Here is a 17,396-nt window from a genome sequence, read left to right on the forward strand (position 1 = left end):
TTTTCTTTAAAGAATAAAGATTAACAGGAACAATGTTCTCTCTAGACCTCCTTTTCAGATTTTCTATTCATTTCTGGCGTATAAGAATGATAAATAATTTTTTTCCCCTAAGGTATCTGAGAATGTGTTAACAGCAATTATATAAGAGATGAAAACTGAAATATTTCCAGAAACTTGTGAAATAAACAAAATCCCCAAAGCAAATTATAAAATTGGTATTGTAGGGCCCAAGATATGCCCTGTGCATTGCTAGAGCAAAAACCGAATTACATCAGACAAATGTTTCAGAGTGAACAGTAGGACTTCCAGCTGGGGGCAGGAGTTGAGCTTACGCTTGTGAAACCACGGCAAGGATCACTGTGTGCTCCGAGGGATTCGTGGCCCGGATCGACCTGCAATGAGAAGGCTCCAAGTCAAACAAGGTGATCTGGCCTTTGTTATATTAAATAAATATGAAACTACTTCACATTGAAAGTGGCCCCAAATCAAATCTTTCTCTAAAGAAAAAGTCTTAAAACACATGAAAGACAACAAAGAAAGATGCCCTTGTGGATTAGGACGTCTCCTCATTTTTTAAAAAATTATTTTAACTTCTGGGCAATTATCCAACAAGGTCACACCTGCCAATTTTCCACTTCAAAAAATTGGTAAATTCCACTTAAATCTCATGGGTTTTTTTTTTATTTATTTAATCCCACTCTTTAAAAAAAAGACATTGGCAATTCTTCAATCCTTCAGTTATTAGTTTGCACTAGAGAGACTAGTTAGGTTGAATCTTTTTCCTTTTCAAATAGTAGATAATTCAGAAAGCCACATCCACATATAAAGCCTCTTAAAGATGGTTCAAAGGGTTGCCCCAAATTTTCAGTTGTACTTTTGTGCTTAAATACATTAAGCAATTTGGTCATTTGTTGGGGCTAAGAAATGTTGCAATATGGTAACTTTCACTAGATAATGATGTTTGTTGTACTAGAACCACCTGTATACAGTTAGTTTACTTCCTAGAAATTTCATAGGATGAAACTACAGAAGGATATAGAATTCTGAGGTCCATGAATCTTCTTAGAAAATATGCTATGCTGCAGCCCAGTTTCTGGGTTGCTCCGATCAGGGAACTATTAACAGGACATACTGTTAATAAAGGGACACCTCCTTAAATATTAGTGCAAATCAGCATGCTTGTTTTAACCTATCTCCTGGGTATGGCCTCTGCTTGTTTTGAGATCCCTCAAAAAGGAACCACCATCACCAAGGACAGAATTACTCTGGAGTAATTTGTGAAACAATATGTATTTGTTTTTCTCTCTAGGTATAGGTATTTCTAGTCCTCTCCATATTAATGTGTCTGTGCCACTAGCTCCCAGAGACAGTGGCTCCTACTGCTTTATATTCTTCAACTCCAAAATTTCCTGACCCTTTTTAAAAATTTTACCTACTCCTTATCTTGCTCCTTGAGACCTCATACTGTGTGAGTACAGGCTCAGGAACATGATCAGCTGCCTATTCCTGCGAAGTTAAGTTTCCCTTGTGGGTAAATGGTATTTGAGTGAGCTCCTTTAAGGAGGCAAAGCAGGAAGGCCAGTCAGCACCCTTTCAGGGCTGGCTCAGATCACTTGCCATTCAGCCACCCCAGAGAGCAGATGCTGCCAAGATGAAGCTACTTACATCGTATACTTAGGAACCCACTGGATACTCAGCAGAAGCACCAAATTAAAAACAACATGGTGTTTCAGAGGCATGCTCTGATCTCTAGGTAAACACCATGAACTCTAACCTTCATTCAATCCCAGGGAAGCAGCACGGGCACACTGCTAGGTCATACTTTAAGAGGTGAGTCTCAGCAAGTCATTAAAGCATGTATTAAATCTAACTGGTCTGGAGCATGCACTCTTGGCTTCCTTTCACTTCTTTCAGGTTGATTCTTGCTGCTTACCTCTTCCCTTCTATCCCTCCAAAGGAGTGTGTGTGGTAAGAGGGACCCAGACCTCCTCCTGGTTGAGAGACTTAGGATGGATGTGAGGTCCAAGCATGTATGCTAGGCCAAGGTGCAGTCTAGATCAAAAGCCAGAGATCTAGGGTCATCAATGACAATAAAGAATGCACACCTGCCAGGAGTGTCCCCCACTATCTCCTTTGCTGATAGGTAAGTATTTGAAAATTTATTGCCAACAAGACCAGTAGTGGTTGGCAAACACACAGCTATGTACATCTGCCTTCTGAACTGCACAGATTTCCCCATTACTCTTTTGTGCAGCTGAGACAGAAGCAGCACGCTGGTTATATTCAATGAAGAATGTAAAGCTGATCTGCTGAATGAGGCTTTTGCTCGAAGTAAAGGAGTTCTTCCTATTCTTTTTTCTTTACAATGGAAGCTAACCTTAATCATTCTACATACGTACAAGGACTATGGTTTTTCCATTACTAACACATAAGAAAACTAAGTGAAAGCCAGGAAAAAGTTGACATAGTTACAAAGGACCCAATTCTAGCATGCAAATCATTTAGAAGAAACAAATATTTTCTTTTTTTTTAAGAGTGGGATTTATTCAAACAGGAAGAAAAAAGACAGAGCTCTCATAGGGTGAGAGGAAACCTGATTAGAGTTGCCCAAAAATGTATTTCTTAATCTTAACAATAACATCCAAATATGCTAAGTGTGAGTTTACATATATTATTAAATAGGAAAATATTTCCTTTCAGAAAGATAAAATTTAAGACCATTAAAACATTATTAAATTGGTTACTTAGGAAAAAATTCTTCTTTGGGAAAATGAAAATCATCAAGGAATCGCAAGGTAATACCTGGGACAAGAAACTTCTTCTAATACATTAATTTCTTGTCAGTGTACCAAAAGTTCTAGGAAGCAATTTCTCCACCTTTCCTCTCAGTAATATTCGAGAGAATTCCAGCTCCATATGTAACTGGACTCTGTCTTGGTCTAGCATTTAATTAGTGACCTCTTCCTGTCTAGCTTCAAAGCATTCCACTTCTAATAAATGGTTCAGTTCATCACAAGCAAACTTCTATGATTGTGCGTTTATTTATGAACAGGCATGAGTTTGCTCCCCAGAGTGCAGGCATTTCTATAAACAAGCAAGGGCCTGGGCCCTGGAAGACTTTCTGCTACTGAAAAGTGTCTGCCTTCCCTCCATGTCTGGGAAGTCTGCAGCAGGATCTACCCATCTGTGTCACGCATGGAAAAATGTATATTCACACATTTCTGATGTTCATTTTGGGACAGAATAATGAAGTTTAAAATATCTTCCTTAAATCCAAACCATATCTGTGCAAGCCAAACTGTGTGAATTTTAATGTTTTTTTTTGTTTTTTTTTTTTAATGAGCAGTACATGAGGTGGGAAGAGGAATACCCCTGAGCCCAGCTCAAATCTTGGAATTCAGCCCAACTCAAATGTGGAAAAACAGCAAGGTGGGAGAAACATCTATGGGAAAAGCTACAGCTTTTATCACAGATATCTGTGCACACTTGCTCATCAAGGTCAACACAGTTTGTAGAAATGTTTGGGCTAGAACTAAAGATATCTATAACTTTAACCTTGAGCTGCTTGTTCAGTGGACAGTTAAGATACTAAGTGCCTTAGAAGGAGGAAGGTACCTGCACACTGATTCTGCATCAAAGCTCCGAGTTTGTCTGTGATCAATCACAATAATCTCATGATGCTTATCTAGAAAGCATTCAAGGGCTGACTCTGGAGTCCGAGCAATGTTGCATCTGTAACCGGCTCTGTCACAGGCCCACCAGAAGCCATCACTCTGGCTATCTTCCTTTGCAAAGATTAGCAAAACCTGAAAAACAGAGAACAGAGCATCTTGACAGAAATCTGTCCTCAGAGACTGCACTGGGAAAGGGCCTGTGGACTACTGGTAAAACATGAGGCACTGGAGGGAAGTATCTGACTTCAAATGCAGGTCCTCCAACTAGTTCTAGGGGTCTTGGAACAAGTTAATTCATCTCCTTGGTCTATATCTCTTGCTGTGAGATGTGCTTAGCAGAGCACCCCATAAGCTTAGTTCTAAGACTTGAATGATTAGACACAGATTGGTGCTCAATCACTCTGGTGGGGTTACTTGTTGCAATTATAAGTGTTCTTAAGATAAGCAGTAAACTTATTTACAGGGTAGTTCATGCATATTAGGTGATGAGTTGCATAGGAATATATCACTTGGCTCCAGAGCAAGTAACATTTGCCTCCAAGTCCCTGGAGGCCCCCCCTCCTCTAAACTCACAACTATAGTACCTATAAAGACACAGGAACTCAAAAGAACTCAAGACAACCTCAGAAACTAATTTGAACATTTAATCTTTGCCAAAATGTGCAAAAAATGATCATGAAATGTGAAGTGGATGGAACTAAACTGAGGAAAATGTGCTTCAAGTTGCTTCATTGCAAAGTGCAGCTCCACCCACTGAAGAGAAGGCAGCAGTGCTTCACACCATTTTCCCTCCTCATCCCCTGGGCTCAGGAACACAGAATCTCTGCCAACCAGAAAGCCAGACAGCCGCACCAACATCTGAAGTTATTTACATATGCTCTATCTCCCCTACTAGAGAATAAAGTACCAGAAGAGCAAGGACCTTCTGGCACTGAGTAGCTGTTCAGTAAGTACTTGGTAAGTCAAAGAGTAATAACTCTAAGGATTTTTCTGAGAAATGTAAGAGGTCTTTATTTTTTATTTTATATATTTTGTTTATTATTTATTATTTATTGGGTCAGGATCTCCCAAAGTTGTCCAGGCTGTTCTCCAACTTATGATCCTCCTGCCTCAGTCTCCTGAGTATCTAGGATTACAGATGTCTGCCACTGTGCTCAGTGAGGGCTTTACTCTTAATACAAGTAAGACTACCTCCCAGGAAGAGGTCCAGTAAGAAAAAACTTAAATATCTCAAAATATTGGTAAGGCATTTAATATTCTTCAGCAGCCACTACTGGTTTAAACAATTAGGAATTGAATGGTAGTTTCTCAGCACGAAGGGCTTTTAAATCAATAGCCAATATCATTCATCACCCAGTGTGTTTCATTTACGATCAGAAATAGGCCAAATTGGGCTGGGGTGGTGGCTCAGTGGTAGAGCACTTTTAGCACACGTGAGGCACTGGGTTCAATCCTCAGCACCACATAAAAATAAATAAATAAAGTTATTGTGTCCATCAATGACTAAAAATTTTAAAAATACCAACAATGTATTAAATAAAGAAATACACCAAATTGTCCAATAATTACTACTATAATTAAGCAGTATTTTATTATTTGAAAATCAGAACTATCTAGGAGAGTAGATACAATAATATAATAAACCTCATGCACCCATCACCCGGCTTTCTCAATAGCCAGCTGCCAACCAATGTGAGTTCATCTCGACACCTCCCCCTTCCCCAGTGCTCCTGTTAGATTGCAGCAAATCAGATACTGCACCATTTCATCCATAAGCATCTGTTAAACACTTTCCTAAAAAAACAACCACACTACTGTTTCATACCTAAACCTCCCCAATAATTTCTTTATATCACTAGATATCCAAATATACATGTTGTCTTATACTTTGAAGCATTTTCTGTTTTCTAACTGCCGTGTTTCCGAAAAAGAAATAATGCAGTTTTTCAGTATGATTTTGACATTAGTTTCTTCACATGTGGCTTAAAACCACACAGCAGTAGCACTTGGGGCAGTCATACTTACTAAAGGCTCACTTTGGTCAGAGCCTGTCACTCCTCAGTCCAGGGCACTCCTAATGTCTTCAGACACAGAGCTCCTACAAGGGAAAAATGGGAGATGCATCTCCCAAGAAAACTGAAGGGCACCACCTTTTGTACCTTCACAGTGAAAAGAAAGCCTTCAAACCAAACTATTAACAGGGGAGCCACAATGAGAAACAGCAGGTAGAATAAACCAGTTTGTAAAAAAGTCAATAGCCCTTTACTTGGTGTAGCTGTGGGATTAACCTGAGAAACCCAGTGTGCAGAGCTGCGGAGCCAGAGAGTAACAGAACTTCTTGTTTCTCGTCTGTCTGGCTGAGTGATGGATTTTCAAACATGAATTTCAACAACTTGTATTTCCTTGATTTAATCATGCCTCAAAATTTGACTAACACAATAAGAACACAATTCTATTCCTATTGGACATTTCTACAGATACCATTAATATCATTTTTCTTGTGTCCTTTTAAGACCAAGTGTTCCACTTTGGGGAAAATAAAAAGCACTTTATTCAACAACATCTGAACACCTAATATTCCTGAACATCTGCTATGTGGCAGGCACTGTTTTTAGTTGATGGACAAAACAAAGATTCTTTAATTGTCATAGTAGAGGGACGAAAACAATAGTACATTAAGAAAGGAGATTGTGTGGTATGTTAAAAAGTGCCAAGTGCTATATAAAATGCAGTTGAGCAGTATGGGGGGGGCAGGAGTGGGGGATGGTAGAGGTACGGAGTGAGTGGCTGGGAAAGGAGTTGGCGTCTGAAGGAAAATTATGCCAGGTAGAGTTCCAGAAGCCCTATAGGGCCATGACTGTGCCTGAGATGTCTGACGGACTGTAAGGGATACAGTATGATGGACGGGAATGTGAGAGAGTGGAAGTGTGGGAGGAGGTCAAGTTCACGGCAGCGTTGGATCATGTTTTAAGTGTAGGTCATTTAAAAGACTTAAAAAAACTTCACATGAAAACTTTCAAGACACATTGATGGGAAGGAGTTGTATTAACCATATCTTTTTATTTTCTGTGTTTTGGATGTTTTTTGACATTTAGGGCCTTGTTGACATCGGAGGGACAGCCTCTCCCAGGGTAAACTAATCCCTAGAGGTAGGAAAAGCATTACCTGTAATCCCAACAATTTGGGAGGCTGAGGCAGTAGGATTATAAACTCCAGGACAAGTAATCTCAAATAAAAAAATAAAAAGGGCTGGGTGTATATTCAGTAGTACGGTGTCCCTAGGTTCAATCCCTGGTACAGGGGTGAAAAAGAAAACACCTCTCCTGTTAGCTCTGCTTTAATATGCAAACCAATACACCCAGAGCTCACACTCTAACCACCTCCTTTATCTATCTATAGGTTCTCATACAGGACTTCACCCTCTGGGCCACTACTCTCCTGCCCTTTTCATCCCAGGATTAGGTACTAGACAACTAGAAACAAAACAAATGTTCTAGACCCCCTAAAATTATCCAAACTAGCCAATTGCAAACCAGCTGACCCTGCTTGCCCATTCCTTTCCAGGGATATGATAGTAAAGGCCCTTGCCCAGGCACTCCCTGCTCCCTGGCCTCTGGACTGTTCCTTATGCCTCCCTGGGTGGCCCTCTGTGGCGTGCTATGTCTTTCCCCTTAGGACCCATGTGGTATGCCTTCCCCCTTAGGACAGTTGAATGTCAACTGTCCCCTGGGCTGATGACCTTGCCATCCTTAAATAATAATAAAATCTGCATTTTAAAATTGGAGTATTCATATTATAAAGGTACTACTGGAGAATTCATTTGAGTAGTATTTAAAATTCTTCCCATTACTAAAAATTATTTTAGAAAGGCTACTTTCCAATTATTCAACTTCTATGCAAAGTGAAAATCTATAGGAATAAAAATACAATATCTAAGTTAAAGTAAAAACACTGTCCTAATCACCTTTTTAAAAATGTTTGCCTAGCTCTAAAAAACTATGTCTTCTCCAGGAGGATGGATCTATGTGACCAGGGTTGGACTCTGTTTCCATCTCCCAGGCCATAGTGAGACTAAGGATATTGTGCTTCCAGGAGATTAGGATTTGAACAAAAAGATACAGATCCATAGAATGGGACCTCTGGCCCACTAACAGGTGAAGACACTGAGGGGAGACTTTTCATCAAGTGTTCCATGGATTCTGAAAAAAATTTGCATTATCTTTCTAATGGACTTTATGACTCCTTTATTGACTTTTCTTACACAAGGCAGCTGTTACTTGCCAACAAAAATATTTTTAAAATCTTCAGTAATACAGCTTTAACATTCTACATATCAGTATTTGTAGTTTCTTTGTTGGATGTGGTCCTTTGTTAAGCTGTATGGACCATTTACTAAAACAAATCTTGTAAAATGACTTGGCAAAATACATTCCTAAAAAAAATCATTAAAAGCATAAAACTGAACTTGATTTGTAACAAAGAAAAGTAAATGGATCCTTGTGCATGATATACATAATACACTCAGCATTCATTCAAAAATATTTATTGATGACTGATAATACAAAATGTTAAGAACTGGAACTAAAACCATGACAAAAACTGCCACAGGCCAGTCTTTCCCCTTAGGACCCCAGCAGGGGGGAGAGTTAGGAAAGCAGATGATTACAATAAATACTAATAACTAGTGTCCAAATATCATGCATGGACAAGAAACCAGGCACAGGAGAAGAATCAGAAGGACATCTCACTCCAACAACAGTAAACCTAGCAAAATGTTTTGATAGAAGATAAAGAATGGGTCTGGGCTGACGCCTGAACAACGAGGAACTGTCTTCTTTTCTGCAGCAGACTTCAGCCAACTTGGGTTCTACCTGGGGTCATAACTGACATGCTCACTTTGCATGGGAGTGCAAAGTGCACCTCATAAAATGACCTGAATGCAGCATGATCTTAATAAATGATGATTCTCTGACCTTTGAAGATTTTTGTCAGAGCATCATTAAGCAGTTTAATTCTGGGTTACAAATGTATAGGGAAATTCTAAAAATGTAAAATGAATATTCAGTACGTTGTGATTTAAAGCATTAAAAATGTGGAGATTTAAGATGTTTTATTTCTTTTAAAAAATTATCAAGAGTAGTTTAAATAATGCTTGTCACCTTCTAGCCATATAAATTACTGCAGGGACTAAGCATCTTCTCTCTTCCTTGAAGAACTGTCATCCTTCTAAGTTTGGATCAGCTTCCAATATTTTACCTTCTGTGCTTCTAGTGTCATGCAACACCCTCAGAATTCCTTTAATGAGTGTGATGTATTTTGCTCACCTCACTTCCTCTGTTACATCTTCATTCTTCTTGTCACAAACACTGTTCTCACTGACGCCAATGAGCTTATGTTCACTAACTTCTACTGGCTACATGTCCAGAGTCTCCCAGAGGTATAGCCCCATCAGCATTCCCGTGGCCAGCTATTTCTCTTCTAATTCCATTTCCATTCAGTTCAAATTTCACTTACAGAATCATCACTTGGCATTTCTTTGCTGTGCTTTCATCTTTGTTGGCTTATTTCCTCTCAATGGTCTACTTTTTCATAAAGTCATGTGGGTTTATCACTGAGAGACAGGAGGAAACACAACTACACACTTTGTTGTCTGTACTTAAGCTGAATAACAGATAGGCTTGGACTAATTACAGAGACTCTGAAATATTGATGTGCGTGATCACTGGTCATGCTGCCCATTTGTTATTTACCTAGTGATCTGTGGACTGAAGAGCTTGCAGTGATGTTTGTACTTTATGCAATTATTCACAGTTAAAACACCAATGTAACTGCCATCTGAAACACATTTTGGGGGGGCCTGGTGCTAATCTAACTAATCAATGAAATCTGTGCACCTTAGAACTGTGTAAAGGTGAGGGCTACCTGCACTGCTTTTCAAATGGAACTATGAAGACCTCTCCCCTCTTTCTCCAAAAGAATATTGCCTATACCTTCTTGGAACCACAAGGTTTAATTCATCTTCGCCCTAAGCTTATGATGAAATAAGAGCTGACCTAGGGTTGGGCAAGAGGAGGTGGAGGGGTCTGCTGTGGGAGACTGTGGAGGCGAAAAGTATAGGGACCGCAGGTGATGGCAATGATAGCAACAGAGGCCACGGCTCTCAGGTATTCAGAGCAGACTCTGAGTATGACCCGTCCAACCCCACCCCACAGCTGAGGTCAGAGACCTCTCTAGGAAAGCAGCAGCAGAACTGGAGCCAACATCAATTCCATCTTTTCCCAGCTTCGGTCCATATCACCTTACTTTTCTGGAAATCCTTACAACCATGTTTTGTACAAGTCTTATCAAGAAAGAACAGAGAAATCTCTTTTTGAGGAGAGCAATAAGCTAAGATAGAATGAAACTATCTTTTTCTGGTAAAGACTAAAAATGAAAAAGATAAAAACAAAACTAACTTTTCCTTAAGTGGAAGAAGATAGCATAAGATAAGGGTTTGTTCTTACTAGTATTCTTTCTAAGGCTGGGTCTACAGAGCTCCAAACGGATTCTCAGTATCTTCTATCCAACAACCCATTTTCAGAATCCTTGGGTTGGCCTTAAGCCAGACCCTGATAACAAGGACCTTCTAGACTAGACCATGTAAGTTGCATCCATATAAATATAGCATTGAACAGTGGTCCAGTTCCTTCAGAGCAGAGGCCAGTTCAGATGAGGGATGGAAAAAACTGTGAATTTTCCTTAACTGTCCCAAGGAAATGGTGCTGATATGAACTATAGCTTGAGACATTCATATTATACCCAAAGTACTGGAAATAATCCTCTCACTTCATAAACCTTAGTGACTCCATGGAGGTGGATGCCATCCAGATGTAACAGACAGAAACTAAGGCTTGGATGGTTAAGAGACTTGTCTACAGCCACACAGGTAGCAGGAGGGGAACTGAGGCTGCCTACCCCAAGAGGCTTTGAAATCATTATTTGGGTAACTTACTCTCTTGTGTTTTATTTTTAATCCCCTAAAATATTGGATCAAAATTTCTAACAGCTCTGTGGTCCCATGAGACTGGCTGTAGTAGGCAGAAGGCACAACGTGGTGGCAGCAGGAAGGACAGATGAGAAGGAACATGCTCACTGCAGCGAGTTACCCCATTTGCCCATCTGCACCAGTCATCTGCATCACTTGCTTCACTTAATATGTGGCAGTCAGCTCCCCATGAGGCATGGGATCTCAATAGGTAAAACCCCCAGTATACAATGTTCTAGAGAAATCCATGCCCATGCAACATGGAAGGATAAGTTTTGAAGGGCAATGCTACCTTGCAAAAAAAAAAAAAAAAGGAAAAAGCTTCAACCACCAGCTAAAGGGGGTCTGATCCCCATTTCACTGGGCAACCTAGCATGAGGGAGTGGGGATGGGACCCTCTAAGCAGAAACACATCATTTCAACACACTGGGGAAATAAGTGTGCTCCAGGCATTGATGAAAAAAAGACCAGTTGACTTTCAGACAGTATCATGTTGATATGAATTTACTGCCTCATAATATTTCCCTTACTTTTTATTTTCATGCCAAGATTGGAAAATATGACTTTCTCAGTGACTCACATCTACTCACCCAGGAGAGATGTGCTGTACCGCACCACGCTGCACTTGCAATCCATTCCACTCCTACCCGTGCTCCTGCCAGTTCTGTGTGGGGCATTCGCAGCCCCATGTTCCATGTCCCAGTTTCCCCTGGTGAACTCAGAAATGCACCCTCAAAACAACCACATCCTGAAATATTCTTATCAAGCCATTTCCTCCCAAGCCCTAAGGGCTCCTGGCTGATGTAGCTAATTAATATTTTTGGCATTCCAGTGAAGTAACAAAATAGATATTTTTCTCCAAGGAGAAAAAAAGTAAAACAAAGATGTCATCCTTAAGACACAGCTTGATTTTTTTAAGACAGTTGCAATATGTGAAGCACAATATGTGACTAGCTACCAAAGCTCCTGTTATTAGAGGGTTATGAATAATAAAACCCCTTTCCAGACATCTGTGTGTGGTTGGGGAGCACCATGCCATCTCTGCCTCCTGAAGTACCTAGCATGGAGCCTTGCACATAGTAGGTACCCAGTAGATTCTTGCTGGATGAATCCATGAGTCAAACTCTATGTTTCAAAGAGACCAAGTAGTAGAGGCATTCTTGGTCCTAAGTTGAACATCTTATTTTTTTTTTCTAAGAGCCTCAATTATCCTGTCCTTCACTCAGAGAGGAACACTCGACTGCTTGAGTCTGCTGTCATTTAAAGCAAAATTCATCCAACCAGGTGGGACATGTAGTAGCACTGGTTACATTTCAGTCCTTGCTTTGGGTGGTGAGTTCACAGTATTCATTTTATCATTATGTTTCAAAGTTTGAGTATAAATAAAAATATTTTTGTATGTTTTAATATATCAAGTGTAATAAATTCAAAATTACAGACAACTGTTTTTTAGTTATGGGGGAGTAGAGCTGTCAAGGGATATTTAAATCCTGCAAATGACTATACCATGTTTGAAAGGACAGAAATACAGGATAGCTTGAGACTTTGTTATAAAATTTAACTGCTTAGCATGTATTATATAATATAAAATTAAATAAATATAAAAAATTTCCTCATCAAAAGCCAGAGTTATGGAAATTACTAAAAGAGCCACAGTACAGCCAGGTGTGGTGGCACACTTCCACAATCCCTGTGACTTGAGAGGCTGGGGCAGGAGGATTGCAAATTTGCAGCCAGCCTCAGAAACTTAGTGAGAACCTGTCTCCAAATAAAAAATTAAAGAAAGGGCTGGGGATGTGGCTCATGGTTAATCACCTCAGTGTTCAATCCCTGGTACCAAAAAAAAAAAAAAAGCAATAGATTGGGAGAAAATGAATGTTCCCAAAATCTTATGAAGGATATGTAAAGAAAAAATTAATCCAATAAAAAATGAACAGAAGATTTGACCAAACACTGCATAGAACAGAGCCAATAAGCAAATGAAAAAGAGCTCATCACTAGTCAAGGAGAAATGCAAATTTAAATCACAATAAGAATACTATTCATCCACTAAACTAACTAAATTTAAAAAACTGACAACATTGAATAGTACTAAGAATGTGAAGTAACCAGAAGTCTCATGTTGACTGTAGGAATATAAAATGATACAACCACTTTGGAGAAAGGTTTGGAAGTATCTTTAAAAACTAAACATGCTGCCAGGAACAGTGGCACATGCCTACAATCCTAGTAGCTCAGGAGGCTGAGGCAGGAGGATCCCAAGTTTAATCCATCCTCAGCAAAACACCAAAGTGCTAAGCAACTCAGTGAGACCCTGTCTCTAAATAAAATACAAAGTAGGCTGGGGACGTGGTTCAGTGGTCCAGTGCCCATGGGTTCAATCCCTGGTACCCCCAAAACAAACAACAACAACAACAACAAACTAAACATAACATTATTCATAAACTAGTCTTAGGCAAGAAAAAAATTCATCCAGATTTTGAAAGGAAGATATTATGACATGATCTTGCACATAGTAATAAACTCTCACATTTATGGGAAGCTGATTTTTAACAAAGATGCCAAGATAATTCAATGCAGAAAGAGGGGTGTTTTTAAATAAATGCTGCTGGAGCAACGAGGTATCCCACGCAGGGAAATGAAGATGGATCCCTACCTCACACTATAGACAAAAATTAACTTAAAATGGATCATAAAGTCAAATGTAAAAACTAAAAATATAAAGCATTTGGAAGAAGAAAAGACAATGAATTCTTAGATATGACATCAAATGATATTGGATGAAGAAAACAAATTTCAGAACGATGCTTAGAATGTGACACCTTTCAAATAAAGTTTAAAAAGAGTCAAAACAAGAGTGAATATTATGAATGGATTCATACATATGAAGAAGGAATATCCAAATATGTATCATGGTTATTTTCAGAGAGGAAAGGAAGGAATAGATGAAGGGCTAAATAGTATCTGCAATCTGTTGTTTCTGGAGCTGGGGGGACCTCTCTGAAACAAACAGGGCACAATGTTAATATCTGATAGAAGTGAGTGTGGACACATACCTCTAAGAATATTTGAAATATTTTCTAACAAATTACATTTTTAAAAGAATGAGACATCCTTATCATGAGCATTCATTGCCAGGGCAGCATAGAACGAAAGGAAGACAAGTGAGATTGATCTGCCTGTATACTAGTCCCCCAAGAAGTATTGCAGGAATTGCTTTGGGAATAAATTCCTGACACCAGCTCCTTTATTTGTCACTGCCTTTATTCAAAACTGGAGTACAAAGTACATGCCCTCAGAGTGACTACTGGAATTTTCCACTTGTTTGTATTCTACACAAATAGTTGTGGCTTGTGTTTATTTTCTCTCTCTCTCTCTCTCTCTCCTCCTAAATTTGTTTTGATCAGATTTTCCCAAGCTAAAACTCTTCCTTTTGTTTTTTCCTTTCCCTAGATTTGCATTTCCTTTTCCAAGCATCTAAAAAAGCATCATTCTCTTTTAACTCAAATAGTGCATTTCCTTAGTTTGCTTCCCCTGTCATCTCTATGTTGGCTGGTTTGTCTACATCTTGTAGGCAACCCAAGCACAGGCTAAGCTTCCAGGTGCTAACAAGCTACAGCTGGTACAAGGAGGAGACTCATTTATTTAGGACTAATAGGCTGATTTATATGCTGATGAGGATTTTAAAATGATTTAAACAGGTACAAATTTCCATTGTACGCGTTTCTCAAACACGGGCATAGGAAACTGACAGGAAGACACGCTTGCTGTCATTGTTAGAGCCAGGTCAGCCCTGTGGGTGGCTCAGCCTTCTCTCCTGGGACCCTGGTTTCCTCCAAGAGCCCAGTAGCCACTTGGCTTAAGTCACATGGACATGAAAGGGAAGACTTTTGTCCTCTTTTATTCCCAAGCAACAATAATAGCTCTCATTTTGCCATCCCAGGCACCCCGTGCTATTTCATTTCACTCACAGCTCCCTATGAGGAAAGCATCATTGTCTCCACTTTGCAGAAAGCGCACTGGGCCACTGAGGTGAACCAATACTTGTGAGCTCACACAGCTGATGAGAGGTAACACTAAGATTCACACCTGGCCCTGGCAAAATCTGCCCTCACCGACACACTGCTTCCTCCTACTCTGGCTGCAGCCATTTTTTGGTAGAAAAGTTGTTCTTCCTCACTATTCACCAGGGAATTTACTCATTATATCTATACTCAATATGGAACAATATTTAGTCTTCAGGAAAATAATCTGAGCTGAGCTCAGTGGCACACACCTGTAATCCCAGCTGCTAGGGAGCCTGAGGCAGGAGGATTTCAAGTTGAAGGCCAGCCTCAGCAACATAGTGAAGCCCTAAGCAACTTAGATCCTGTCTTAAAATACAAAATAAAAAGGGCAAGGCTGTAAAGCAACTCTGGGTTCAATCCCCAGTACCTCCTGCCAAAATAAAAGTTAAAAAAGAAAATAATAAGTCCTCAATTATGACATTAATAAAAGAAAACATTTGCAAACACACACACACACACACACACACACACACACACACACACATATATATATATATATATATATATTATATACAGCCTGTATCTATGTGCGTGTATGTGGGGCAAGGATGGCTATCTGAACCCCTTCGTGTAACCATGTGCCCTGACAATAAAGTCCCTGCTAAGGAATGGAGGCATACCTGGATAGGGTCCTGCGTCAGTCTCATGGGCCCAATGCGTACCTCCGCAGAAGACACCTGCTAAATAAAGGAGAGCGCATGAGAAGTGTCAAGCCTTAAACTACAGCAATTGACAAATCCTCCCACACAACATATTATGCAAATTTGCAGGCTCTAATTGGAAGGATCTAACTTACTTACCTAGAGACAGGTTACAGAATATCATGTACAGTACAAACCTGATTCTATAACAAAATATATACATTTATATTTGCTGGAAATATCTGGAAGGATATATTTCCAACTACTAAGTGGTAGCTTGGGGTTACTTCAACTTTCAGGGCCTAGATTTATACAAAACATGTACTATTTTATGGAGAAAGCAATTCATTAATCATTCACTGAGCACATAGTATATGCTAAGCACAACTATTATTATAATTATTGTTAAAATTCAAAAGAGAATAAAAGTTTCCCTTGACATTAGAAGCTAAAGTATATTTATGGTTTAAAAGCTATTTCTATATTTGAATCTTATTTTTCTTATCTTCATGTTTTAGTATAAAGAATAAACAGCTCACTCTCACCCACATTTACCATGAATATCTTATTCATCTCAGTCGAATTTCCACATCATGACTATAAGAGGCTAAACTCTGCCCTGTTGCTCCTGCAGTGAGTCTGGGTTCTTAGGTGTCCACTGGACCACACCATCTGATCCCCTTTGGTTGCAGGCAAAGAGCAAATACTTGTCTTTATTTTTAATTACTTTACTTGAATTTCTAAAAATGACTTTTCTCTAGACTAATTTTGTTGAAGGTCTTGACCTCACCTCCATGGATCCAATTTGTTTTTCTCTAAAAGGTTCTAGTCCCTTGCCACCACTTGAAAGCTTACCCTGTGAGCTACATACTGTACTGGCCCCTTGTCAGTCATAAGGAGCCCTGTCAGCAAGCATCAGAATTAACAGGACCACTGCAATGACCTGGAATCAATGAGGCCTTTTCCATTAAAATAAAACAAAACAAGAAATGCAGAAGTTTCTAGAAATTATATTTCAGAGGACTAAAAACTCCCCTTCTCCCTAGCTCTCTCTTTTCCCACGTTTAACTCTGGCCAATCATGCTGTGAATGCTCTCCAAAGTTTCAACATTCTTTTCCTGTGTAGGCAGGATTCTCCCACCCTACCCTGACATCACTGTGTAAAGAAATGAGGCTGAGTGCTTTGTCCTCTCACCAAACTGGTCAGCAGAAAACTCGAAAAGCCCTCTCACGACAGCTCACCTGAGGCTGCTGGCCCTCTGTGTCCAGGTAAAAGTGACATGCTTGAGTTGTGTGTGTGCCTCTCTTACACTCCTTTTCCCTGAGTAAAGCAGTATTTTGCAAGGTGTGCACATCGACACCAGCAGCCTCATGCATGGTCCCAAGAATGAAAGGCACATCCTGGGGCCTCCTGCCTCCCTGAGCTGCTGGCCCCCACCCAGCTCCACTCCCAAGGCTGATGCTGTTGGAAACACATACCCGCCTTCAAACAGGACTCAGCTTAAAAAAATGGATTAAAAAGTGAAACCAATTTGGCTCAGATAAGTGCAGAAATCTGGGCTATCTTTTCACTCTCCCTGTGAGCTCTCCAGAGTTCACAGCATCCATCGTACACAGGAGCCCCATCCAATAAGGCCACTTGTTAGTGGTCCTCCAGCAAAACTGGGTTCCTAAAAGGGTCGTCCAGGGACAAAAAAATAAATTGATAAAATAATAAATCAATCAAAGTTTAAAAGGAATGAAATAGAAAGCCACTTGCTTTGGAAGACTAAGGGACTGAAAGGAGAAGGGCACAAACTATCCCCAAAATAAAGATAATTCTCCCCAAACTGATGTGTTGCCTGTACTTCTTTGTAAGTACAATTATGCACATGAAGTAGTGATACAGCGCACCTCCTCGGTGACAGGAGGCAGCTAATTTACACCGCACCAGGGGGATGCCTGGTGACTAGGAACATTCCCTCCGCCCCTGTCCTGGGCCTAGTGCTAG

General features: G+C 39.9%; 1 protein-coding gene across 4 annotated transcripts in view; it reads right to left on the reverse strand.

Annotated features, from left to right (window-relative positions):
• Positions 1-17,396, reverse strand: part of PDE8B (phosphodiesterase 8B) — a 215,026-nt gene that overhangs the window by 84,374 nt on the left and 113,256 nt on the right. For 2 of the 4 annotated variants that reach the window (XM_081307174.1, XM_081307172.1), the window contains exons 2-4: positions 15,386-15,442; positions 3,616-3,806; positions 333-392 (exon numbers count right to left, since the gene is read on the reverse strand). In XM_081307174.1, coding sequence (XP_081163300.1) covers positions 333-392; positions 3,616-3,806; positions 15,386-15,442 — 308 coding nt within the window. Of the gene's footprint in view, positions 1-332; positions 393-3,615; positions 3,807-15,385; positions 15,446-17,396 lie in introns of all 4 variants that reach the window. The other 2 variants (XM_081307171.1, XM_081307173.1) reach the window with 1 other exon arrangement.

The sequence above is a fragment of the Spermophilus citellus genome (assembly GCF_964194105.1).
Source record: "Spermophilus citellus genome assembly, chromosome: 1".
NCBI classification, from domain to species: domain Eukaryota; kingdom Metazoa; phylum Chordata; class Mammalia; order Rodentia; family Sciuridae; genus Spermophilus; species Spermophilus citellus.